At 48.5% G+C, this 27923-nt stretch overlaps 1 protein-coding gene across 6 annotated transcripts in view; it reads left to right on the top strand.

Annotated features, from left to right (window-relative positions):
* The window catches only part of CNNM3 (cyclin and CBS domain divalent metal cation transport mediator 3), a 143386-nt gene that overhangs the window by 61099 nt on the left and 54364 nt on the right, over nt 1-27923 (top strand). For all 6 annotated transcript variants that reach the window (XR_004539801.1, XR_004539802.1, XR_004539800.1 and 3 more), the window contains exons 4-5: nt 12112-12281; nt 25668-25764. Coding sequence is in view for 2 of the 6 variants with exons in the window: in XM_033947886.1 (XP_033803777.1) it covers nt 12112-12281; nt 25668-25764 (267 nt within the window). In the remaining 4 variants the exon portion in view is untranslated. The remainder of the gene's footprint in view (nt 1-12111; nt 12282-25667; nt 25765-27923) is intronic.

The raw sequence follows: 27923 nt of genomic DNA, 5'->3' as shown, positions 1-27923 counted from the left end.
CATCGTCTCCGAGGGGCTCCTCGAGACGCCGAAGATCGACAACCCCGGAACACTCTCACAGTGCTTCCCCAACCTCGGAGCATGGATCAGAGCATGAACCTTGATACTCGAGGGAAGCCTCCTTATCCTTCTCCACCCGACGAAGGTCTCGTTCCCTGACCCCGCACGGGGCTCCGGGGACATCTCGCCCATCCTTCACTCGCTTCGTCCAAGACATGGGCCACGCATTGGACTTAGATCTCCAGTCCGACTCCAGATACTCTAAGGAGTACCTGGCGGAGCTGGATATGCCATCACTGCCCAGAGAGTCCCTTCGCTTACCACCTAACCCGGTACTCCAACAGGCCTTCTTCAGGAACCTGGAAACCCCCTACATGGTCACGGCCGTACCCTCCAAAATGGAGGCCAAGTACCGCACAGTACCTTATCCGGGATTCGAGCAACCACAGCTCTCCCACCAATCGCTGCTAGTGGAATCCTCCTTGAAAAAGGCTCACCCGTCCCGGGTCTCAGCAGCGGTACCCCCAGGCCGGGAAGGCCGAACCCTGGACAAGTTCGGCAGGAGACTATACCAAAACGCAATGATGGCCTCTAGGGTGCAAAGCTACACTTTCACCTTCACATCATACCTCAAACACCTCATTGGACTATTGAGAGCCTTTGAGACTGACCTACCGGCCTCCCGGCAGGAAACGTTCGGCCTGCTTTTAGAGTCCCTCTCCAACCTGCGCCTTCATCTATTCCACGCGGCCTACGATGGCTTCGAACTCTCCTCCAGAGAAGCAGCCTTCGCTATCGCCATGCGCCGACTAGCTTGGCTGCGCCTGGTCGACATGGACCCCAACTTACAGGACCGGTTAGCTAACCTCCCCTGCGTGGGAAAGGAATTGTTCGATGACACTATCGAGGCGGCGACAAAACGCCTCTCCGAGCATGAACGCTCGTTTGCCTCCCTTGTCCGGCAAAAGCCCAAACCGCCAGCGCCCAGGCCATACAGGGCCCCTCCGCGCCGCTACCCACAAAAGTCCACCCCTGCTTTCTCGCGGCCCCCACCCAGACGTCCGCAAGCCCATCACAGGGCCATGCCCAAGTCCCAACCGCCCGCGACCACCAAACCATCCCCGTCCTTTTGACGGGACACGCGGAAGGGGGCGGGCCCCCTCCGCCATAGTCCCAGGCCGCCTTCCCATCGGAGGTCGACTCAAAGCCTTTTACCCTCGCTGGGAACAACTCACGACGGACGCATGGGTCCTTGGCGTGATCTCATCAGGGTACTCTCTCAACTTTCGGGCCATTCCCCCGGACAACCCCCCAAGGAATTGCCCTCCCAACAGGACTCAGCTACCTCTACTCCTCTCCGAAGCTCGAGACCTGCTTCGCCTGAGAGCAGTGGAGAAGGTCCCCCCCGACCAACGGGGGAAGGGCTTCTACTCCCGTTACTTTCTGGTACCGAAAAAAACGGGAGACCTACGCCCAATACTAGACTTGAGACGCCTCAACAAATTCCTGGTACGGGAAAAGTTTCGGATGCTCTCACTACCAACACTCTACCCCCTGATCAACGAGGGCGACTGGCTCTGCTCCCTCGATCTCAAGGAGGCGTACACACATGTCCCAGTGCACCCCGCTCACCGCAAGTTTTTGCGTTTCCAAGTAGGGGACTGGCACCTACAATACCGAGTCCTCCCCTTCGGACTAGCATCATCACCTCGAGTCTTCACCAAGTGCCTCGTGGTGGTAGCAGCAACCTTACGCTCCCAGGGCCTCCAAGTATTCCCCTACCTGGACGACTGGCTAATCAAAGCCCCGTCCAAAGAAGGGGCTATCTCAGCGACCCAACAGACTATTACCTACCTACAAAGTCTGGGGTTCGAAATAAACTTCCCAAAATCTCAACTACGCCCCTCACAATCCCTACAGTTCATCGGGGCCACGCTGGACACGGTTCGCCTCCGTTCCTTCCTCCCCCCTCCGCGCCTGGAGGCGTTAGTAAGTCTGAGCCGAAGGATCTCTCGGCTGACCTCAGTATCAGCCCGACAGATGATGACCCTCCTGGGCCACATGGCCTCCACCGTCCATGTCACACCCTTCGCCCGCCTCCATCTGAGAATCCCTCAATGGACCCTGGCGTCTCAATGGCGTCAAGACCGGGACCCGATCGACCGCTCCGTGACAGTGACTCCTTCATTGCAACGATCGCTCCGCTGGTGGGCCGACTCTTCAAATCTTTCCAAAGGTTTGCTCTTCCTCACCCCACCCCACAGCAAGGTACTCACCACGGACTCGTCGGAGTACGCTTGGGGAGCCCATCTGGACGGCCTGCGCACCCAAGGAATGTGGTCAGCACAAGACCGCCGTTGCCACATCAACGTGCTAGAACTTCGGGCCATCTACCTCGCAGCAGTAGCCTTCCAACATCTGCTCCGCGACCGAGTGGTTCTCATCCGAATCGACAATCAAGTAGCGATGTATTACGTAAACAAACAAGGGGGCACAGGATCTTGGCCCCTTTGCCGGGAAGCCCTGCGCCTCTGGAAATGGGCAATCTCCAACAACACCTTCCTTCGGGCGGTGTACATACAAGGAGAACAAAACTGCCTGGCGGACAGACTCAGCCGCCTCCTCCAGCCACACGAGTGGTCACTACACTCTCAGGCCCTACGAGGAGTGTTCGAACGGTGGGGGACGCCTCAAATAGACCTGTTCGCGTCCCCTCACAATCACAAGCTGCCTCTCTTCTGCTCCCGGATATACTCCCCGGACCGGCTCGAGGCCGACGCCTTCCTCCTCGATTGGGAGGGAAGGTTCCTGTACGCGTTCCCGCCGTTCCCTCTGATACTGCGGACGCTTGTCCACCTGAAAACAGTACAAGCCACCCTGATCCTGATTGCCCCTCGCTGGCCACGCCAGCCGTGGTTTTCCCTTCTACTTCAACTCAGTGTCAGAGATCCACTGCCTCTGCCTCTGTTTCCCTCTCTACTGTCACAGGGTCAGGGTTCACTGTTACATCCCAATCTTCAATCTCTTCATCTGAATGCTTGGTTTCTCTCCCCCTGACTGCTCTCCCCGTGTCTCAATCAGTCAAGGAGATATTGGAGGCCTCTAGAAAAACCTCGACGAGAACCTGCTACTCCCAAAAGTGGACCAGATTCTCAACCTGGTGCTCCTCCCACAGCCAGGACCCGGTGTCGGTCCCCGTCCCCCTGGTCCTTGACTATCTACTTCAACTATCTCATTCCGGCCTAAAGACCAACTCCATTCGAGTACACCTCAGTGCGATTGCGGCCTTTCATCAGCCCTTGGAAGGGAAAACCCTCTCGCTCCATCCCTTAGTCACTCGCTTCATGAAGGGCCTGCTGAACGTCCACCCCCCTCTCAAACCTCCCCCGGTGGTTTGGGACCTTAACGTGGTTCTGGCTCAACTAATGAAACCTCCATTTGAGCCCCTAGACAAATGCCATCCAAAATTCCTCACTTGGAAGGTAATTTTCCTACTCGCGCTCACGTCCGCCCGGCGGGTTAGTGAGCTACAAGCTCTGGTAGCGGACCCACCCTTCACGGTATTCCATCACGACAAGGTGGTACTCCGCACCCATCCAAAGTTCCTACCTAAAGTAGTGTCTGATTTCCATCTCAATCAGTCCATTGTCTTACCTGTGTTTTTTCCCAAGCCCCACTCTCACCCCGGAGAAGTGGCGCTCCACACTCTTGACTGCAAAAAAGCGTTGGCCTTTTACCTCCAACGCACTCAGCCACACCGGAAAGTCCCACAACTGTTTTTGTCCTTCGACCCAAACCGGTTAGGTCACCCAGTTTCCAAACGCACCTTGTCCAACTGGTTGGCCGATTGCATCTCCTTTTGCTACGCTCAGGCTGGTCTCGCGCTGCATGGTCGAGTAACGGGACACAAAGTCCGAGCGATGGCAGCCTCCGTAGCCTTCCTCAGGTCAACACCTATTGAGGAAATCTGCAAGGCTGCCACATGGTCTTCGGTTCATACCTTCACCTCCCACTACTGTCTGGACTCCCTGTCCAGAAGCGACGGCCGGTTCGGCCAATCGGTGTTGCGAAATCTATTTGCTTAAATTGCCAACTTCCCTCCATCCCTCTTCAGTAAGCTTGGAGGTCACCCACATGTGAGAATATCATGCCTGCTTGTCCTGGGATAAAGCACAGTTACTTACCGTAACAGGTGTTATCCAGGGACAGCAGGCATATATTCTCACAACCCACCCACCTCCCCGAGGTTGGCTTCTTGGCTAGTTAAGTGAACTGGAGACCACGAGGGGATGCACCCCCTAGTGGAGCAGGAAGGCATGCATGCGTGGAGCAACAGAGCAAACTTAAATCTTCAATCAAGTTTGCTTGAAAATGCTTCCGCATCGGGGCTCCGTAGATGACGTCACCCACATGTGAGAATATATGCCTGCTGTCCCTGGATAACACCTGTTACGGTAAGTAACTGTGCTATTCTGTTCAACATGGCAGAAGGCCGTGTTCTCCTCCTGGAAGAATGCAAGCTGAAGCTAAGACACCAGAATTTGGAAATCCTAACAGTGTCTGTTCCTATTGGCACTACCTGCAGTTGCTGGGGTCCCTGGTAGTGACTATAGACTTGGTGCCTTGAGTGAAAGCTCTCAGAGTACGCTACTATCCTGCTGGTCTCCGCAAATAGATATGCTCCAGAGACAGTTGCCCTGGACAGCTGAATCGCATCAGTGTGGTGGCTCTGAGTGGAGAATTCTGTCCAAGACCCAATTCAGGCCACTGGTTACCCTGTCAGAGCAACTGGTCCATCAACAGATTGGAACTGAGAGCCATTAGGCTAGCACTGAAGGCCTTCAAAAGTATCTGGAAGGCAAAAGCGATCAGGGTTTTCTTGGACAATGCCACAGTGGTGGCATTCATCAACAGACAAGGAGGCACCAGGAGTGCTCAGTTAAAATTGGAGGCCCAATTGTCATTTCGTTGGATGGAAGCCCACCTAGAAGCCATATGATGGCACATGTAGCGGGAGTGAACAGTGTTCAAGCCGACTTTCTCAGTTGCCAGACCTTGGATCCGGGGGAGTAATCGCTGTTCCAGAGTGCTTTCAACAAAATTGTGAAACACTAGGGAGGCTGGAAATCAACCTGATGGCATCAGCAGACAACAGGATAGTATCTCAGTACTTCAGCTGGTGATTCGACTCAGAGTTAGTCTTAACTACCCATCTACTATCCAAGAAGACAGTGACAGTCGCAGCTTTTGCTAAGTACTGGAAAATGTTTCAACAGTGGTGTAATGGTCAGAAGGTAGAGCTGTACATGGCTCCCATATCTGTAATCCTGTCATTCCTTCAGGATGGCCTCAAAAAGGACCTAGCGGTTGGCTCTCTCAAGGTGCAGGTAGCCAGTCCCTCATGATTTAAAGGTCGAGTGAAGAAAGGGTCCTTAGCTTCTCATCCTGACATAACTAGATTCCTGAAGGAAATGTTGCAGCTGTATCTTCCTGTGCGACAACCATTCCCTACGTGGAATCTAAATATTGTTTTGCGTATCCCCTGTAAGGCTCCATATGAACCTTAAAGAATGTGCCACTGATGGATTTTATAGTCGAGACAATTTTCCTGATGACTATCACCTCGGCAAGAAGGGTTTAGAAGCTCCAGGATCTATTATGTAGAGGGAGACATTCCTCAGATTTACGGAGATGAACATGTCTCTGCACACTGTGCCTTCCTTTCTACCAAAAGTGGTTTCGGCCTTTTAAGTAAATCAGAAAGTCCAGCTTATCCCAGGACAAGCAGGCAGCATATTCTCTACATGTGGGTGACGTCACCGACGGAGCCCCCTAGCAGACGTTTTCGCAAGCAAACTTGCTTGAAGACCTTCAAGCTTGCAATTGGCCCACACTTGTGCGCGTGCCCCTCCCGCCCGGTCTAGGGCATGCGTCTCCTCAGCGTGTCCTCAGTTCTATGTTTTTTGTGGAGCCAGAAGCACTGCTCCCTTGATTTGCACGATCTCGTTGTCCCTCTTGCATCGCAGCTAGTTTGGTTAGTTTCTGTTGAGTCGCTGTGCCCGCGTCTTTATTTTCCTTTCATATACTTTTGACCGGGTTTCCGGTCTTACTCTGGCCGCCTGGCCTCGCAGGGCCACAGCTGTACTTTTTCATATGTCTCGGCCTCGTTCCGAGTTTAAAAACTGTACTAAGTGCAACCGAGTTATCTCCATCACCGACACTCATCATTGGTGTGTGGAGGGCCTGGGTGCAGAGCACTGCGCTGAGTCGTGTCCCCGTTGTGTGATTTTGCAACCGCGGGCTCTTCACAGGAGGGTGGCCAAGATTCTCGAACTCTTTGGCCCCATGGATCCTGCGGGACAAGCCTCGAGCTCGGCCTCGGCCTCGAAGTCCCCGTTGGCCTCGGCTCCTTCTGCTAGTCCGGCCTTGGGTAAGTCTCCTCTTTCCTCCTCAGGTGTGCCAGCAAAGAAGCCGGCCTCAGTCTCATGTCAGCGCCGCCTCGTCGGCGTCTTCAAGACATCACTGTAAGCATGCCTCCTCACGTAGGGAATACTCTTCCTTGAGGTCGCCCCTGAAGGAGCGCACTGCTGCACCTCAGAACCAACTCCCTTTGGTCTCGGTGCCTATGTTTGAGGACATGCTTAAGGCTATACTTACCACTCGGCTTTCCTCGGTGGTGAGCCAACTGGTCCTGACTTCGACACCTCTGACCTCGGTCTCGACCAGTCTCGGTCTGACCAGCCTGAGTGTCCCCTCATATCTCGAGGCCTTGCCCGTAAGACTCGTCAAATTCCCTCGAGCGATTCTTCATCCCCAGAGTTGCCTGTGACTTTTCGGGGATCCAGGCCAGGAGGCGTCTCGGAAGAAGTCCACTCGCCAATGTTACCATCAGAAGTGGACCCGCTTTTCTTCCTAGTGTGCTTCTCAGCAGCAGGAGCCGCTCTCAGCCTCCTTGTCTGCTGTCCTGGATTATCTGGTGCATTTGTCTGGCGCTGGACTCAAGTCCTCTTCGGTTCGAGTTCACCTTAGTGCCATTGCTGCTTTTCATCAGCTGATTGACAGGAAGCCTATCTCTGCTCATCGTGTTGTTTCCCGCTTCATGAAAGGCCTTTTCCACGTTCATCCGCCCCTTAAACCTCCTCCTGTAGTTTGGGATCTTAACGTGGTCCTTTGCTCAATTGATGAAACCCCCGTTCGTGCCGCTGGTGCAAGCTCACTTGAAATTTTTTACTTGGAAAGTTGCGTTTCTTATTGCTCTCACTTCTGCCCGTCGGGTCAGTGAGCTTCAAGCCTTGGTTGCAGACCCACCTTTTACGGTGTTCCATCATGATAAGGTGTTCCTCTGTACCCATCCTAAGTTCTTGCCTAAGGTTGTTTCTGAGTTTCACCTCAACCAATCCATTGTCCTTCCTGTGTTTTTTCTGAAGCCCCATACTCACCCTGGAGAGGTGGCTCTGCATTCTCTTGATTGTAAGTGTGCGCTGGCCTTCTACTTGAAGCGCACCTCTCCTCACCGTTCTGCTCCCCAGCTGTTCCTCTCTTTGGATCCTAATCGCTTGGATCACTCTGTTTCTAAGTGGACCATTTCTAACTGGTTGGCCACTCATCTCTTTCTGTTACGCTCAGGCTGGTCTCTCCCTGCCGGGTTGAGTCACGGGCCACAAGGTCAGAGTGATGGCAGCGTCTGTTGCTTTCCTCCGCTCGACTCCGATTGAGGAAATCTGTAAGGCTGCTACTAGGTCCTCGGTTCATATTTTCACCTTGCATTACTGTCTGGATGCTTTCTCCAGACGTGATGGCCATTTTGGCCAATCAGTTTTGCAACATCTGTTCTCCTAATTTGCCAACTCTCCCTCCATATCATTCTAGTTAGCTTGGAGGTCTCCCACATGTAGAGAATATACTGCCTGCTTGTCCTGAGATAAAGCACAGTTACTTACCGTAACGGGTGTTATCCAGGGACAGCAGGCAGATATTCTCGGAACCCAGCCACCTCCCCGTGGTTGGCTTCTTTGCTTGCTATCTGAACTGAGGACACGCTGAGGAGACACATGCCCTAGGCAGGGCGGGAGGGGCATGCACGCATGTGCAGGCCAATCGCAAGCTTGAAGATATTCAAGCAAGTCTGCTTGCGAAAATGTCCGCTAGGGGGCTCCGTTGGTGACATCACCTGCCTGCTGTCCCTGGATAACACCTGTTAAGGGGTAAGTAGCTGTGCTTTCTGGCATCCCATGCCACAGAAAAAGGACAAAGTCTTGACGTTATTGGACGTGAGGAGAGTCATCTTCCATTATATCGAGATGACGAGCAAATTTCATCTTATCGACTATCTTTTTGTGTTAGCCAACCTTAGCAAATGGGGAAAGCCGGCCTCAAAGGCATCTTATCTCCAGATGAATTTGCATGACTATCTCGTCTGCATACATTGGCTTTGGTAAACAGACACCGATTTCCTTGAAAGCATATTCCACCAGAGGCATGGCCTCTTCGTGGGCAGTTCCACCCGAAGAAATCTGTAGAGCAGCTACATGGTCCACCCTTCATACTTTTACAAAGTTTGACAGAGGAGACATGGGGGCACAAATGAACCCTGCTTTTGGGTCCTCAGTACTTAAAGCAGGCTTAGATTACTGCAACTTGCTTCTCTCAGGTCTTCCGCTCAACCATCTCTCTCCCCTTCAATCCGTGTAAAATTCTGCTGCACGAGTTATATTCTGCCACCATACTCACTTTACCCGTTACCCTGCTCTTGAAGTCGCTTCACTGGCTCCCTATCATTTTCAAATACAGTTCAAATGCTTCTTACTGACCTACAAGTGCAGCCTTTCAATATCTCTCTTCACTTATCTGACCCTCTATGCTTCCCTGGTGAACTCTGTTCATCATGCAAGTCCCTTCTATCTATACCCTTCTCCTGCACTGCCAACTCCAGGCTCTATCCTTTCTATCAGGCTCCGTTTCTAGCAGTATTCAAATCCAAGCTAAAGGCCCACTTTTTCAAGGCTGTTTTCAATTTCTAACTCCCTCTCACTGTAAAATTACCAAAGTCCATTCTATCATTCTGTCTGCAAGAAACTCCCCAACCCCTATATGTCCTGTCTGTCCAAGATTGTAAGCTGTTCCGAGCAGGGACAGTCTATTGCATGTTAAATGTATAACATAGCATATTTCTGTAAGAATATAAGAACTGGCTGGCGTAATTTTAGTCACCCATATCCCTCTATGCCTCTCGTAAGGAGATGTGCATCTAGTTTGCTTTTAAATCCTACCGCAATACCATTAAGTTCTATGCTATTTACAAAATAGAATAAGAAAACTGCAAATAAGCAGTGCAGGTGATGCATTAATTTTCTAAAAATCTTGTAAAAGTTTTCAGCTGTCTCCTAAAATGCTCATAAGAACAAGAAGTCACTATTGGAGCCTGATATGATAAAAGATGTTGATGGTATTTTTTATATTGACAGCCTTTGACTGAAGGAAAGGTAAATAAAGTATACATGCTTAGAGAGTGCTTTGAATTTACAAATGTAAGCGAATCCATAAGATTGGGTGCAAGGCCGAATAGAACCTTATAACAAATGCAACCAAATTTAAAATTCACCCATGCCTCAACTGGCAACCAATGCAATTCACGAAAGTAAGGAGTGACATGCACAATGCTGCATATGCCTTTTAGCACTATAGAAATGATAAATACTATAGCAGTAGTAATAGTAGCCTGGTTTCATACACCAATAACATTTTGCCAGTTGCCTTAAACCAGGGGTGCCCGCACTTTTTTGGCTTGCAAGCTACTTTTAAAATGACCAAGTCAAAATGATCTACCAACAATAAAATTTAAAAAAACATAAAGCACACTGTACTCAGAGAAAATGTTAATTATCATTTATATTTGGGGTTTTTTTCAAAGAAGTCAAGGCAGATGACTTTAAAATATGCAATGTCACCGCAATAACAACGATGCAAAAATAGACAAATATACCCCCCTTTTACTAAACCGCAATAGCAATTTTTACTGCAAGGAGCTGCGCTGAATGTCCCACGCTGCTCCCGAATCTCATAGGCTCCCTGCACTAAAAAACGCTATCGCGGTTTAGTAAAAGGGGGTCATAGTGCAAAATATAGACATCGGATATAAATTATCAAAATGGACACATTTTCATCACTAAATTGGTGATTTCATTAGTCTCTGGTTGCACTTCCTTCTAACTGTGCATCCAATATTTCTTCCCTTCTTTCTGCCTCCTGCATGCTTCCTCTCCTTCAGACCTTATTCCATTCCCCAACCAACATCTCTCTCTGTCCCTCCATGAGTCCAACTTTTTCTTCCTCTCTCCCTGCCCCTCTTTGTTTCTTTCTCCCTGATTTGCCAATGCAGCAAATGCACAAGCACTGGGCCCACAAGCCTTGATGTCAGGATGGGGGTAGGGGGGGGAAGGCTTGTGGGTCCTGCGCATGTGCCTGGCTTATTGCTGTGTCGGCATCATGGAAGCAAGGAGACATCCTGGGCTCTGCGATCAACTCACGTTGCCTTTCCGATCTACTGGTAGATTGCGATTGATGTTTTGGGAACCCCTACTTTAAACAGTAGTTTTTTTGCTACCCTCTTGCAAGTCTGGACAATCAAAATGTCAGAACTATTAAGTTTGGTATGGTATATTCTTTCTCCAGGAAAATGAGAGATTAGAGAAACTGGGCCTCTTCTCCTTTGAAAAGAGGAGACTTGAGAGGGGACATGATCGAAACATTCAAGATAATGAAGGGAATAGACTTAGTAGATAAAGGCAGGTTGTTCACCCTCTCCAAGGTAGAGAGAACGAGAGAGCACTCTCTAAAGTTAGGGGATAGATTCCGTACAAACGTAAGGAAGTTCTTCTTCACCCAGAGAGTGGTAGAAAACTGGAACGCTCTTCCAGAGGCTGTTATAGGGGAAAACACCCACCAGGGATTCAAGACAAAGTAAGACAAGTTACTGCTGAACCAGAACATACGCTGGTAAGGCTAGTCTCAGTTAGGGCACTAGCCTTTGACCTAAGGGCTGCCACGTGAGTGGACTGCTAGGCACGATGTACCACTGGTCTGACCCAGCAGCAGCAATTCTTATGTTCTTATCTCATTTTTGGAGGCAGACTTCAGACTCTTTCTGCCTTTGTCCTATTAATTCTGATGCATTATGCTTACAGTGCTGATATCAAGGTAACTACCAAATTGCATTGTGATGTAAGTTCAAAAACCATGACTGGGAAGAAGTTGCCTTCAGAAACTAAGAGTCATCCCTTCATTGTGCCCAATGCTGCATTTGGCCTTACATACTGCTTCTCGCCCCCCAAAAATTGAACTTCCAGGGTTTTTTGTCTTTTTGTCAATTCTAATTTTTTATTTTACCTTTTCTTTGGTAAATCAAAATTTTAAAGTGAATACAAAATTAATACATGTGTGCAACTGTGCCTCTTGCAACAATTTTGGCACAGTACAATTAAAAAGAAAATTTCTTTAAAAAAGCCAAGAACCCTGAGTCGGAGAGGTAGACAGCATGCCAAAGTCAGCCAGCCGCTTTTCTCTCTGGTCAAAAAACGGACTCCTGTCTCTTAATTTTATAGAGCTTTCTTTATACTATCCCCCAATGTGAAAACATATGTTGATTCTCAAAGGGAATTTATTACCCTGTTCCTATGGGAATCCTAATTCAGTCGCAGGTTTCTTGTCTCTAGGTGGTCCTTACAAACATGTACCAGTCATAAATCCCCCCTCTCAGATACCAAATTCCTGGTGCTTTTTTGTCCTCGCAAGCATACCACAACCTTTGCTCGAGGCCTGGTTAGTAAGGACCTCGTTTCATAACTCCTGTTCAAGACAGACATGGTTACAATGCTAATTATAATATCTATATACATTTTTTCATAACTCAATTGATGGTGAGTCTGGTGTTGAAACTTTGATATTTTGATCTCACTCAATGTTTGTGTGGTATTGGTTGCAATAAACTTTGTTACATGTCAGTTCCAGTAATAACCTGGTTTAATGTGGAATTTGGTCTATTTATGGTATTTGTAGACTTGGCTGTATTAAGTATGTTATGTTTCTGGGTTGTTGTTTTTTTTCTTTCTGCAGAGGTAGATGCCTTTAACATATCAAAGATCTCAGAGACAGTTCTTCTTCACCTCTTGAAGCACCCAAGTGTTAACCATGAGATCAAGTTTGATGAAAATAACCGTTTGGCCCCAGAGCACTACCTGTATCAGCGCAACCAGTCTGTTGATTACTTTGTCCTTATCCTACAGGTAGGTAAAGTGGAATAATATTACATTACATTTTATTCTGCCAGTACCTTGGCTATCCTTGGCACTAGTGACTCTTTGCAATTTCTGAGTAGATTCTAATCTAATCTAATCTAATCTAAACCTTAAGTTTATATACCGCATCATCTCCATGAGTATGGAGCTTGACACGGTTTACAAGAACTTAAAATAGTAGGAAGAGAAGAAGAAAAAGGATTACATGAACTTATGTGAAGAAGGGAGGAGAAAAAAGGGGGGGGGATAGAGTTACTATTTGATGAAAAGCCAGGTTTTCAGTTGTTTGCGGAATAATTGAAGGGAGTCCAGGTTCCGCAACGGGATGGTGAGGTCGTTCCAAAAACCTGTGATTTTGTAGAGAAGGGATTTTCCCAGATTCTGTGTCCCAGTCTTTATTTTGCCATGAAGAAATGGGAAAACGACAATTTTATACCATCTATCAGAGTTAATGGTTTGAAGAGGTGCTTCAGTGCCCCTTGGGGAAGTTAGGTTTACTACATATGTTGAGGAGACCAGTTTGCTAGGAATTTGTTTCAGAAGTCAAGGCAGGTGTGATCCATCAATGTGAACTTTTGTTTGTTAAAAAAAAAGTTTTAGGTATTTAATCTCCTTTTATGCTGATAACTGTTTTAGTGTGATAGTGACAAACAAAGCAGGCTTAAATTGCTTCCAAAAAGGTAAAAATAATTTGTTGGCCCAAAGTTGTCAAGGTGAACAGGAAAATGCATAGCTGAATGGCTATAAGAGGAGGGATAGTGGTCAGTAATGCCAAAGTAATATACTCCTTTCTGTGGGAGGCAGTTTGGTTGAAAGATTAAAATGAACAGAGACAGTGGTATAGTATGGTACCAGAGAATGCAAGGAAGAACTGGCTCTGTAAGCATAATGCTACTAAAGACTAGATAATCTGTTTGAATCAGAATCCATCCAAGCTTTAGCCAGTATAGGAGTGAAAACCTCAGAGCCGGCAGGGGAAACCCCAATCAGCTGAACTGCAGCCTGGGAAGTGAATTGGGGGGGAGGTCTGAATTTCAGGGTTTTGGGTGTTTCTACATGATTCCCTGTGTTCCCCCACCTGAAAAATCCTATTTCCCAGTGCAATAGAGGAGACGTTCTAGACAGCTGGGATATTTCTTCATACCTGCATGCTGCAGAAGGAATCCACTCAGTATTTTTCACTCTGCCTCCGGTGTACTTTACTGTGCTGTTTAGCTCCCTCTACGTTTTGTTTTGTTTTTTCTTTCTGCATGCATGACTGCAGTTGTGAGTCCCCTGCTCTCCCCATTTTATTATTTTAACTTCGATGTAATTTCATCCCCTTTCCAGATAATTTTGTGCTTAATGCGAATTTGAAGCTCTGCCAACTTAACAATTCACAGACTTTGGTCTGTAGCTGACATGCCGATCCCTTTATTGGTACCTGTTGACCATCCTGCATAGTTTTATCTGGAACACAGGACCGTCCCTGAAGTGGTTCACCTACTTTTAATTAGGTCGAGCACAGGGTGTTAGGCACACTTAGGAAGCTCAGTGGTATCTTGCAGGTGCCATCTGCATCTTCTTGCCTTTGCCCGTTCCGGTGTGCATCCGTTGGTCTGCAGGGGTGGAAGTATAGTCAGACAGAGGAGTCTGACTGGCAGCCTGAAGATCAACTTTGAAGAATCATTCCAGCATTGTGGCAGTAAAATTCTCATATAGCTACTGTGAGAGAGCTGAAAGCAGGTTTGCAGCATGGATCCAGTCTGGTTATGCAGTGAGTACAGGCTGGGAGAGACATCAGGGGATGTTGGAAAAGTGGGGTTTTAAGTGTTCCTAGATGCTTCCCCTCCTGAAAAATCCCAAGCTTGATGTTTTTAAAGTTTCAGAAATGTGTTAAATTGTGATTTTGGTGTGAATTTTGTGCCGGTGGCCATCTTGGATTTTTAGCAATCTTTTTTTTTCTTCAGCTCCCTGTTTCTTCAAAACTTTGAATTTTGCCTAGAAAGCTGCTGGGATAGAATCCTTGGGCTCTCCTCAATTCTTGCAAGGATTATGCAAATTTAGTGCTTTTAGAGCATCTTTGCACCATGTGCTGCATGGTTCAGATGGGGGAGGGGCTATAGCATACAGCTTAGCTTCTCCCTTGCTGAAGCAGGGGACCAAATGCTCAGCTAGCCTGGTGGGATGGTCAGCATTGCTTTAGGGGCTCGACACGGCTGGTTCTTCTGTGAATCTGGCTGCAGACCCCCCTACCTCCCCCCCCCCACGCCCCCGCAGCCTAAAAAATACATCTTTAAGTCATCTAAGGGTGACTTTATGCCCCAGGAGCCGGACACCTTGTCTGAATTTGAAAGAACATGATCATGTTCTCTCCTGAGCAGTTTCAGTCCGTCTTCGCGGCATATCTTAGTAGTGTGGTGCCTTTGGATGCATCCGTGCCTTTGGATGCATCCTTGCCTCAGCCTGCTGCAGCTGTTGCACTGCCTGATCTTGATCTGAGGGACCCAGCAGATATGTCTCGTTACTAATCCCTTGTTTACTGATACTGCGCTTCCCGGATCGGAAGCTCAGGGACTGTATGCTAGATCTGCGGATCCTTCAGAGACCTTGGATCCTGGTGTGGATACTACAGTCCTGAGTTTATTTCAGTTTTCAGCTCTGCAGGACCTTACTGCTAAGTCTTTGCAGGAATTAAACTTTGTCCCTCAGCCGGCTCCAGCCATCTTTTCCTCCTGGCTTTGTGGTGTACAACGTCATCTAGATTTGGGTGTTCTGGTCTCTGTGCAATTTAACTTTCTGGAGGATGCTCTGCAAATTTCTAGAGCTTTGTCACTCTTGTTTCCTCTGGCACAGAAGTGTCAGCACTTTATCCCAGGACAAGCAGGCAGCATATTCTTAATGCATGGGTGACGTCACTGACGGAGCCCCGGTACGGACCTTTTTAACTAGAAAGTTCTAGTTGGCCGCACCGCGCATGCGCGAGTGCCTTCCCGCCCGACGGAGGAGTGCGTGGTCCCCAGTTTCTTCGTTTCCGCGGAGCGAAGAAGACGCATGTGTTTTCAACGGCCGTTGAAAAACTATTTTCTGCCTTCCCGCTCGCGTACTTTTTTCAGTTTTTCAGTTTTTTTCCTTTTGGATCCCGTTACTTTTCTTTTAAAAAAAAAAAACAAAACTCGTCGAGTTTTCTTTATTTTTTCGGGCTGGCCCCGGCGGGGCCTGTTGCCACCATACAGGCCTCCGGCTTTGATTTTGCGGAGGCCGTGTTTCCCTTCATGCCCCCTCAACCGGGCTTTAAGAAGTGCCAGCGGTGTGCACGCCCGATCTCCCTCACCGACCCGCACAATTGGTGCCTCCAGTGCTTGGGTCCAGAGCATCGGGTTGACACCTGCACCCGCTGTGCTATGCTTAAAAAGCGTACTTTAAAAAATAGGCAAATCCAGCAAAATATTTTGTTTGGTACCGGATCTGCCATGGAACCGGCTGCGACGTCGACGGCACCCCAAAAGTCGGCACCGATGACATCGACACCACCGGACCCTTCCTCAGGGTCATTGGGCCAAGGTAAGCCGGCTAAGAAGCCTCCCACTTCCCTTGAGCGCCCTCCTGCCACGGTTGCGACACCGGCCCTCCCGGCACCGCACCGGCCCCGCAAACGCTCCGCTCCAATCTCGGTGAGTGCCTCATCATCGGCCTCCTCATCGCCGGAGCGTAGAGCGGCACCTATGGTACCGAAGAAGAAAAAAGCGGTACCGGTGCCTCCCCTGGATGACCGCATCGCGGCCATACTCCAAACACAGTTACAGGAGCAGCTGCAACAACAGCTCCAGCAACTGTTGCCGGCGTTGCTGGCACCGCACCTTCCGGTACAGGACCGGTCCGAGCCTCGCACTGTCCCATTGGTGTCGACCCCCTCGGTACCGATTAATACCTCCATGCTGGTGCTCTTGGCAGAAACACCTACAGTGCATACCCGTGATGCTGCCGACCCTGTCTGGTCCCAGGAACGACATCGGTCTTCCTCACCCGGTACCGCCTCGGTGCGCTCAGGCAAATCTCTCTCAAAGACCCGCCATGCCGAGCCCTCCACACCGGATGTCCAAACGTATGCACCCCGACATTAGGGACCCGGACTTGTGGGAAGACTCCCCTCACGGTACCGAGGAGGACGCTTCGTCAACCGACGAAGAACCCTCCATGACCGACACCGTATCAAAACCAGAGCAATCCTCTTTCTCCAAATTCCTTAGGGAGATGTCAGCAGCTCTTTCCATTCCCTTAGAGTCTGACTCTAAAAAGTCTCAGGCTTTCCTCGACGCCCTAGACTTTGAGCAACCTCCCAAAGAATTTCTGAAGTTGCCCGTCCACGACATCTTACGGGAAACTTTCTATAAAAACTGGGAGACTCCCCTCACTGTTCCTGGAGCCCCTCGTAAATTGGATAGCTTGTACCGGGTTATTCCAATCCCAGGGTTTGACAAACCTCAATTGCCCCACGAGTCCCTCCTGGTGGAATCTACTTTGAAAAAATCTCAGGGTTCCAGTGTATATGCCTCCACCCCTCCTGGCAGAGAGGGAAAAACCATGGATAAATTTGGTAAGCGCCTTTTCCAAAATTCCTTGTTAGCCAATAGAGCCAACAACTACACCTTCCACTTCTCCTTCTACATGAAGCATCTGGTGCAACAACTCTCCTCCTTACAGAAATATCTTCCTGAACGTAAGGTCCCTCTTTTCCAGCAACATATTTCTAGCCTCCTCCAACTCAGGAAATTTATGGTTCGCTCCATCTACGATTCATTTGAGCTGACCTCTCGCGCATCTGCCATGGCGGTGGCCATGCGCCGTTTGGCATGGCTGAGAGTCTCTGACCTAGACATTAACCACCAGGACCGCCTGGCGAACGCACCTTGTCTGGGTGATGAACTCTTCGGAGAGTCCCTGGACTCAACAACCCAGAAGCTCTCAGCACATGAGACCAGGTGGGACACTCTGATCAAACCTAAAAAGAAGACTCCACCTGCTTGCCCCTACAGACAGCAGTCTTCCTACCAGCGCAGGTTCTCGGCCAGACCTCTCAATCCACCTCAACAGCAGCCTCGCCGACCTCGTCAACAGCATCAATCTCAGGCTCGCTCACAGTCTCACCAACCTGCCAAGCCTCTACCTCCGTCAAAACCATCTCAGCCCTTTTGACTTTTTCCTCCAGGGCATAGCCAGTCTCCCACCATCACTGCCTCTTCCTCAGCCTATCGGAGGTCGCCTCCAAATCTTCCTCAGCCGTTGGGAGGTCATCACATCAGACCAATGGGTCCTCAGCATCATTCGCCACGGCTACTCTCTCAAATTCCAGACTCTTCCACCAGACAATCCTCCCGTAGAGTCTGCTTCTCACTCCTCCCAAACCCCCCCTCCTCCTGAGGGAGGTCCACTCTCTCCTTCTTCTCAATGCCATCGAAGAAGTGCCTCCGGACCAAAGGGGTCAGGGATTCTACTCCCGCTACTTCCTGGTTCCCGAAAAGACAGGAGACCTCCGTCCCATCCTCGATCTCAGGGACCTCAACAAGTGTCTGGTCAAGGAGAAGTTCAGAATGCTCTCCCTTGCCACGCTTTACCCTCTTCTCTCTCAGCACGACTGGCTATGTTCCCTGGACCTCAAAGAGGCCTACACTCACATCCCAATCAATCCTACTTCACGTCGCTACCTACGGTTTCAGATACAGCACCGTCACTATCAGTACAAAGTGCTACCTTTTGGCCTCGCTTCATCGCCCAGGTTGTTCACCAAGTGCCTTATTGTGGTGGCGGCCTTCCTCAGGTCTCACAACCTCCAGGTGTTCCCCTACTTGGACGATTGGTTGGTGAAAGCACCTATGTCTCCACTTGCGCTACAAGCCACTCATCACACCATCTCTTTCCTCCATCTCCTGGGGTTCGAGATCAACTACCCCAAGTCGCATCTGCTTCCCACACAGCGACTTCAGTTCATTGGAGCAGTTCTCGACACCACACTGATGAGGGCGTTTCTCCCCTCCGACCGTCAACTGACCCTGCTCCACCTCTGTTGTCAGGTGCTCCTTCATCACTCCGTTCCAGCCCGACAGATGATGGTCCTCCTGGGTCACATGGCCTCGACGGTCCATGTGCTTCCTCTGGCGCGACTCCACCTCAGGACACCTCAATGGACTCTTGCCAACCAATGGTCACAGACCACGGATCTTCTTTCTCATCCCATCTCTGTGACATCGTCTCTTCAGCAATCTCTTCAATAGTGGTTGAACTCCTCAAATCTTTCCAGGGGTCTACTCTTTCATCTACCCCCTCACTCCATGATCATAACCACGGATGCCTCCCCCTATGCGTGGGGAGCTCACCTGGGAGATCTACGCACCCAGGGACTCTGGACCCCTCAGGAGCGTCAACATCACATCAATTTCCTGGAACTCGGAGCCATGTTCTATGCTCTCAAGGCCTTCCAGCACCTTCTCTGCCCTCAGGTTCTTCTCCTGTGCACAGACAATCAAGTCGCCATGTACTACATAAACAAGCAAGGCGGCACCGGATCTCGCCTCCTTTGTCAGGAGGCTCTCAGCATCTGGACCTGGGCCACGGCCCGCAATCTCTTCCTCAAGGCTGTCTATATCCAGGGCGAACAGAACTCCCTGGCCGACAATCTCAGCCGCATCCTTCAACCTCACGAGTGGACTCTGGACCCTTCCACACTCCACTCCATCTTTGCTCGCTGGGGCACTCCGCAGGTGGACCTCTTTGCAGCTCCTCACAACCATCAGCTGCCCCAGTTCTGTTCCAGACTCTTGTCTCCTCATCGTCTGACCCCAGATGCATTCCTGCTCGACTGGACGGATCGGTTCCTCTATGCCTTTCCTCCACTACCTCTGATGTTGCGGACGTTATCCAAACTCCGCAGGGACAGGGCCACCATGATTCTCATCGCTCCTCGGTGGCCCCGCCAACACTGGTTCTCCCTCCTGCTTCAGCTCAGCTCCAAGGAGCCCATTCCTCTTCCTGTGTTTCCTACTCTACTTACGCAGCAGCATCAGTCTCTACTACATCCCAATCTGTCTTCGCTCCACCTGACAGCTTGGTTTCTCTCAGGCTGTCTCAGCCTGTCCGTCGCATTTTGGATGCCTCCAGGAAACCGGCCACCCTCCAATGTTACCATCAGAAGTGGACCAGGTTCTCCTCTTGGTGTCTACTGCATCATCACGATCCCACCTCATTGGCGGTGGAAACTGTACTGGACTATTGACTCTCTCTGTCCGACGCTGGCCTCAAGTCTACCTCAATCAGAGTCCACCTCAGTGCCATCACTGCGTTTCATGAGCCTATCCTCGGAAAACCTCTCACGGCTCATCCACTAGTTTCCCGGTTCATGAGAGGCCTCTTCAATGTCAAACCACCTCTGAAGCCTCCTCCTGTCGTCTGGGACCTGAATGTGGTTTTATCAGCCCTCATGAAACCTCCTTTTGAGCCTCTTGCCACAACTTCGCTCAAACTTCTAACATGGAAGGTGCTTTTCCTCATTGCCATCACCTCTGCCAGGAGGGTTAGTGAGATGCATGCACTGGTCGCCGAGCCACCGTTCACTGTTTTTCACCATGACAAGGTGGTTCTGCGTACCCATCCTAAATTCCTTCCCAAGGTGGTCTCGGCTTTTCACCTCAACCAGTCCATTGTGTTGCCTGTCTTTTTCCCTAAACCCCATTCTCATCCTGGGGAACAGGCGTTGCACACGCTGGATTGTAAGCGTGCCCTCGAATACTACCTTGACCGTACCAGGGCTCACCGTTCGTCCCCTCAGCTCTTTCTGACCTTTGATCCTAACCGTCTAGGTCGTCCTGTCTCTAAACGGACGCTTTCCAGCTGGCTTGCTGCCTGTGTTGCGTTCTGTTATGCTCGGGCCGGTCTCTCACTGGAAGGTGCTGTCACGGCCCACAGGGTCAGAGCTATGGCTGCTTCTGTGGCTTTCCTCCGTTCCACACCCATCGAGGAAATCTGCAAGGCTGCCACTTGGTCCTCAGTTCACACGTTCACTACTCACTACTGTCTGGATGCCTTCTCCAGACGGGATGGACACTTCGGCCAATCTGTGCTACAAAATTTATTTTCCTAATGGCCAACCATCCCTCCTCCCTCTCTGTTAGCTTGGAGGTCACCCATGCGTTAAGAATATGCTGCCTGCTTGTCCTGGGATAAAGCACAGTTACTTACCGTAACAGGTTTTATCCAGGGACAGCAGGCAGATATTCTTACGTCCCACCCTCCTCCCCGGGTTGGCTTCTTAGCTGGCTTATCTTAACTAGGGACCACGCACTCCTCCGTTGGGCGGGAAGGCACTCGCGCATGCGCGGTGCGGCCAACTAGAACTTTCTAGTTAAAAAGGTCCGTACCGGGGCTCCGTCGGTGACGTCACCCATGCGTTAAGAATATCTGCCTGCTGTCCCTGGATAACACCTGTTACGGTAAGTAACTGTGCTTTTGGGTCAGCCCAGGTAGATTCCTGAGTGGCACTGATGACCAAGTGCACTCCTCTCCCCAGTGGGAGGTGGTGTGGTATTGAAGGATATGCAAGACCATCAGAAAACTTTTGATATAGCTACTTTAGTTATCAAAGCTGCTTTGGCGACATCGTTGTGGCACACGCCTGTCCCTCTTGGCTGCTTACACTGGAGAGTGAGGTGGTGAATTCCCCTTCTCAACTTCTGATGGCTGGAATAGATTATATGACAGATTCCTTCTATGAATTGAGAGCTTTGGCAAAAATGTCGGCATACTCGCTCTCGGCCAACTGATTGTTCTGGGTCCAATAGTGTACTGGTAATTTCACTTTACGTTCAAACTGTTTATTAAAGTTACAATAAACATACAAAAGCAGCAGAAACATGTACAGGTCAGATAAAACAGGGAGAGCTGGAGCAAATGTCAAGAAATTGTCCATCATCGCCTAACTAAATACAGATATGCTTCTAATATCAGCATAAACAGAGCAAAGAAACACAAGAAAGGCACAGGTGGTGCAGCGAGTAGACAGCAACTCTCCAAACTCTCCCCTTCCCGCCCAACTCCCTCCCCATCCCCCCCTCCACCCAACCCAACACCCCTCCAAAATAAAATTAAAAAAAAAAAAAAAAAGGTGATGAAGGACAAAGCAAGAACGTGTACGGCTGATAACAGAGAAACTGCAAGCGCTGACCTATGGAAAGGCCTAGACAATATATACAAAGATACCATACAAACAGAGCCCTGTACTCTGATGAGCCCTGAGAAGAAATGCAAGACTTCTCCCCTCCCCATCCCCTAACTAAAATTAAAATAAAAAGAAAATAAATTAATAGGAGGTCTTCAGCCAGGGAGGGGCACCCCAGAGCACCAACGCCCACCGCTCCGGGCAGGTTGGTAATTTCACTTTAAAGGTGATATTAGCTAGGCTACTTTTTAAGGGGCACTTATTACTTGGCAACAGCCTGGGTGATCATGGAGTCTGTGATGACCATCGCCCTGAGACCCTGCTTGCTAGTGGACCCAGACCCTCCAATGGTTCTGGTCGTTTTAATTTATGTGTCTCATGACGCTCCAGAGAGTATACATCTGATACATCATAGAGATTTTCACAGAGCGCCCAATGACTATGAGAACTACAGGCATTTCCCAGCCTTCCCCCTCCCATTCTGCACCCCCTGCCAGAAAGGCACGATGCCACCAGGCTGAATGATAGGGCCTTCTGCAGATAGGGGGCCAGCTCTTGGCGTCTCTTCCTGCCTGGATGAGCCTCCTGTCAGACCAGTCGGTCTTGGACAGTTTTCAGTTGGGCTACATGCTGGAATTTGCCAGACCTGTCAGATTGGTTCATGGATTCTCCTTCAAGGTGCTCTGAGTTCAGGCAACCGTTCAGTGCTTGCTAGATATTGAGAATGTAGAGCCGGTGCCGTCCGATCTCTCAGATTCAAGCAGATATTCTGTATACTTTCTCGTGCCAAAGAAAAGCTCCAAAGATTGGAGGCCTGTTCTGGATCTTCAGCATGTGAATGTAGCTCTCAAGATTCCACACTTCCGAATTGAGACCATGCATTCGATCATTGTAGTAGTGACTCCAGGGGATTTTCTTGCTTCGCTGGATCTCACAGAGGCATGCTTGCACATTCCAATTTTTCTAGCCCACCACAAATTTCTGCGGTTTCATGTTCTGGAACAGCATTATAAGTTCTCTGTCCTGCCTTTTGGACTGGTGACAGTGCATTGGACCTTCACCAAGGTGTTTGTGGTAGTGGAGGCCTACAGATTCACCCTTACTTGGACGACTGGCTGTTCAGAGCTCCCTCGTAGGCCAAGGGATGCCACACTGTGAAGCAGGTAGTCCAGGTACTGGAGAATCTGGGCTGGATTGTCAACTTCAGGAAGAGCCATTTGATGCCCATGCAGTCGCTGGAATACCTGAAAGTCCTCTTGGATACAGCTGTGGGCCCTGTCTATTTTGCCTGAAGCTCACAGATAGATTTTTTTTTATCTTCGGGATCAATTGGCTCCTTCGGCATGGGATTATCTTCAAGTTCTAGGGTCCAAGTGCAGAAGGATGAATGACATCTGTGCAGGGGGCCCCATTTTTCCTTCCTTTACCTGGCCTTTCTCAGGTCACTGGCTTACTGGCTTCAGCCGCTTCTTCCCTGTGGGATGAGTTGGAGGATGAGGGAAGCTGGCGGATAACCATACAACAGTTAGGGTGTACTGCAAGGAGGCGTTGCCTTCATTTATTTTTCGAGCATTGGAGGTCCTGAATGTTTCTACTCTTCAGATTTCCACTCCGTTGATGGCTAATCTTAAAACAGTCAGCACTAGGCACTCGCTGCAGGCATTCCTGGTCCACAAAGCCATTCAAGAATTGATCTCTGCTCAGTGGTCTGCAGATTTTGGGTTTGAAGGTAGAGGGGGCTATGGCTCACCTTTGTCCTATCTGTGCCGAGGAATTGGAGAAGTTGATGTGGCCCAAGGTGGATTCATTAGTGGCTGTGGTGACCAAGAAGACAATGTTCCCTGTGGAGGACAGCATTGCTCTTAAGGATGCTCAGGATTGTAAGCTGGAATTGTCCTTGAAACTCTTCTTTGAGGTGTCTGCCTTGTTCTTTCAGGTGGCGATTTGCAGTTCATAGGTTGCTTGGGTATGCCTTAGTTGGATTTAACAGGCGGCAGATGTTTTGGTGGAGTCTGAATTTCTGGGCCTCCTGGATCTGCCTGATATGGAATCGGGGCTCGCTTTTCTAGAGGACTCACTCTGACCTGAACTGGGCATCGGCTAAACAAGTGATGGTCCTGGCGGTCATGGCACAGTGATTGCTTTGGCTCCAGCACTGGGCTGTGGAAGCAGCCTCTAAAAGCAAAGGCTGACCAGGGGGAAAATACTTTTCAGGGAAGATCTGGAAAAATTGGTTAAGGACTTAAGGGATTCCAAGACTTAGCTGCTCCATGAGAATAGACTGTGTTTGGGGGAGGGGAGCCTGACAGCCTCAGTCTCTGGTTTGGTTTTGGGACTCTTAAGAAGTATCAACCTGGGCAGACCCAGGCCTTTCAGAGCCTGCACTTCCAGTCTAAACAATCCTTTTCGCTTGGACAAATGTCCCAGTTCCAACACCAGATATTCAGCTGCAGCCCAATGATGGGCTGTGGGTCCACTTGCTGGCTGTTTGCATCAGGAGACGGCTGTCCCTCATCTTCTGAGAGTGACCCAGAATTATGTCAGATCACTGAAAGTTGGAAATTTATTCAGGAAGGTTGCAAGTTGGAGTGTGCTGCTCCTTTTCTTTTTTGCGGCGCTCCCACAAAATGGGAGGCTGTGCTACAAACACTTTGCTCACTTCAGGGTCTAGGCATGGTATCTTCAGTTCTGGTCGATGAGCATGTCACAGGCAGGTATTCCATTTACTTTGTCATGCCAAAGAAGGGAGGCACTGTTCTGCCACTTATTTCTGTCAAATGGGATGATCAGTGACACTCAGAAAAGCACACAGACAATATAAAGCATAAACAATAACACTTTATTATACATATATAAAAATTAAATATAAAATAGCATCACCTTGACCCCATATAACGACCATCTTCACAATTGGGAATCCTTGCAATAGATAGATGGGTGGACCAAAGGACTGTCCCTTTAGACGTGGATTCTCCCTCCAGACGTCATGGATTCCCAGGTTAGAGGCAAGTCCCGTCTTTTATATAGGGTGAAAAGCTGGAAAAGCTGCTGGTCTTTTGTTCCTTGTTTTGGCAACTCCCAGGTCAAAAAAGGTCAAGATAGCAGATACTTGTTGTGGAAACCTTTGATGTTGTTTGGACAACATTCCGGTCCCATTTGGCGTTACTGTCCTTTTGATGTTATTAAGGAGTTGTTTGCAGAGACTGGTTTACCATCTGTCTTCACTATCCCTTTGATGCTATCCGGGCGACACGCAGGCAAAGGAAGTTCAGATAAACAAGGAGGTGCAGTTTACTGTCCTTTTGATGCGGTTTGGGCAACTCCCAGGTCAAAAAAGGTCAAGATAGCAGATACTTGTTGTGGAAACCTTTGATGTTGCCTTGGCAACACCCAGATCAGATAAGCAGACTTGAGGAGACATATCAGTAGTATGCAGAGTTTCAGTTACCCCCCTGGCCATCTGCATAACAGGCACTGAAACAGATTCCTGCAAGTGCAACGTTTTCAGATGGAGACATTGTGCTTGGTGATTGCAGCAGTTCAGCTGCAGGAGTTTCTCTTGTCCTTGGACCTGAAGGAGGCATATCTATACATCCCCATTTGCTATTTTGACCAGAACACCTTTTATTCGTTGATTCTTTCACTGTGGCTTGGTTACTATAACATAGTTTCCATAAGGTGGGTACATTCCCAAGTAAAAAAAAACCTTCAATCTATTCAAATACTACCATAAGGTTTCTCTGTCACATATGTTATGACCACGTCTCCACCCTTCACATATTCCATTGGTACCAGATGAACAGTGTCTTGTATTGAAAACTTGTTTTTACATTCAAAGTGGGTCTTCCTTACCTTGCCTCATTTACCATACCCTATGCTCTGGCTCGTTCCCTTCTTTTGTTGAATGACCACTGTTCTATATCATAGAGATATTTCAGTAACGAGGTTGAGAATTAATTTAAGGATTTTAATTATATAGTTGTACAAACTGTTCTTTATTTAGTCATTCCATGCTTCAATATTTAAACCATAATGCTTTAATTCAACAAAGATTTATTCCAAAAGATTTATATGACTATTGAGATCAGTTTCTGCTGCTCACTGTTTAACCTTCAGGAAATGCAAGTCGTCTGGGGCAGTGAAAAGGTATTTGAATGTACACATGATTGGTACTTTTTTCTGTCCAGGGCAGAGTGGAGGTCGAGATCGGGAAAGAGGGACTGAAGTTTGAAAATGGGGCCTTCACATACTATGGCGTCTCAGCATTGACTGCACCTTCTTCAGGTGAGAGCATAGGATGATAGTTTTTTATTTAAATATTTTGTCCAGTTTTTTAAAAATGCTCAAGGTGGTTTAAAAGAAACTAAAACTTAACCCACAAAGATTATGGGAGTACGAGAGCACACACATGAAGGGAGAGAACTAATGATAAACCAATACAGGGGAAACATGATTTGGAGAGATGTTCTAAGTAGATGAGAGAGAGGTGAGTGAGTGTATGAAATTACTGATGGTTGTTCCAGTGGCATGAGGGTGGGTGGTGCCCCCCCTCCCCTCAGTGCATGCTCCCTTTCCCTTCTCCTGTACCTTTTTAATTTTCCAGCGCAAACAGCACAAACTTGCTGCCCGCGTCGTGTTGGCTATCCCTCTGACATCACTTCCTAGGCGTGGGGCCTGGAAGTGATGTCAGAGAGAGGCAATGCTAACGCGGGCAGCAAGTTCGTAATACTGCTTGCGCAGAGAAAATTAAAGAGGTACAAGGGACGGGAAGGGGTGCATGACAGGGAGGGTCGAAAGGGAAGGAGCGGGGGAGGAGAGGAGGACGGGTGCTTGCACCCCTTACAAGGACCGTGCTCGAGGCAGACCGCTCTCCCCCCACCTCCTTACTATGACTCTGGGTTGGTCAAAAGATCGGGAGATGAGTAGGAGACATTGAGTGCCTGAAAAACAGGAGAGGGAATAACCATAGGAGAGGTGAATTTATAGGAGAGGGAGGGGAGCGGTGTAAGTTAAATCTGGGGCTTGGTGTGAGAGGGTAAATATAATCTTCCTGCAGCTATTTTCCTCTTAAATCTTTTTTTTCTTCTTATTCGTCTTCAATGGCATTTTAATTCCCTGTATAGTTTCCTGACCACCGCACATAGTCTTAGGATATTACCCCTATTTTAGCTCATCACTCAGAAGGACCTACTTTGGGGGGTAGTTTAACATATGACTGATTCAGTCTTTAGTTAACACCTCAAGTGTGTCCAATTTCTACCATCACCATGTTCCTCAGAATGCCACACTAGATCTATTAATAACTTGATTATAGTGTGGTAGCCATCCTCATAGGAACTTTATATACGGTGCAATTTTCTGTTAGGTAAACTAATATTTTCATTTGGACATTCTGATGTTGAATATATCTATTTATAGCTATTTGTGCTAGTGCCAATACTTAAATATGAATAAATAATCTTAACTTCATAATAAACTTATTAAAGTGCCACTTAGCTTATAACAATTCTGCTTCAATCCCCACCGAAGCGTTTCATTCTTCCTCAGAGTCGGGGAAGGAGAATGCTGTAAATTAACAGACTTTGTTAGTTCTCCATATGAATCTAAGCAAGTAAAGCAATGATTAAAAATACTGGCTTACCAGAACAGTTCAAAAACTTTAGCGTTTAACTAAATCCTTAGTGTTCTCGCCGGGACTACAACATGGCCGGAACACGGTGATGGTAGAAATTGGACACTCTTGAGGTGGTAACTAAACACTGATAAGTAGACTAACTAGAAGCTTTGTGCATATTTGGATGTTGTGATTCAGTCTTTTTGAATTGCTGTTCCTACTCTATCTCATTCACTTTGAGCTGGGAGTGAACAGCTATGGGGTCATCATAAGCTGGAAGTATTCTTCCTAGGACAACACCAGTTAGTGGGAAATTTGTAGTGTATCATTAGCCTGAGTTTCCTGCATGCATGTATCCAATTAAGTCTCTAGCATTGTGAAAAGTAGGTGGTAATCTAGAGTTAAGATTAAAAAACAACAACAACAAACAAACAGCCAGATTGGAAGTTGGTGCACCTCAGGCATGTTCAGTTTCTAGATTCATTCTTTCCCCAAGGTAATGCTTAATCTGGTTGTATCATGCTGGAGTATAGTTTCAAAATATTAGGCAAAGAAGTGGTTTCAGAATATTAAGCAAAGAAGTATGGTTGCTGTTAGCCCAATTGTATACACAAAAATAAGTCAACAAACAAATTTTGTAAGGTGGTAACTTTTTTTCTCCATGTATAAGCAAGATAAACAGTTTTGTATATGGGTGAGGTTATCAAATTGCACCATATATGGAGAGAGGTCAGCTCATTGTCTAGAATATCTTAAAAGGCTATTCATGTATGCACAAGCAGCCATCAATGAAGTCTTCATAATATTTTTCATCTTTGCAATGGATAGC

The sequence above is a fragment of the Geotrypetes seraphini genome, chromosome 6 (genome assembly GCF_902459505.1).
Source record: "Geotrypetes seraphini chromosome 6, aGeoSer1.1, whole genome shotgun sequence".
NCBI classification, from domain to species: Eukaryota; Metazoa; Chordata; class Amphibia; order Gymnophiona; family Dermophiidae; genus Geotrypetes; species Geotrypetes seraphini.
This window is presented reverse-complemented; position numbering and strand designations above follow the sequence as displayed.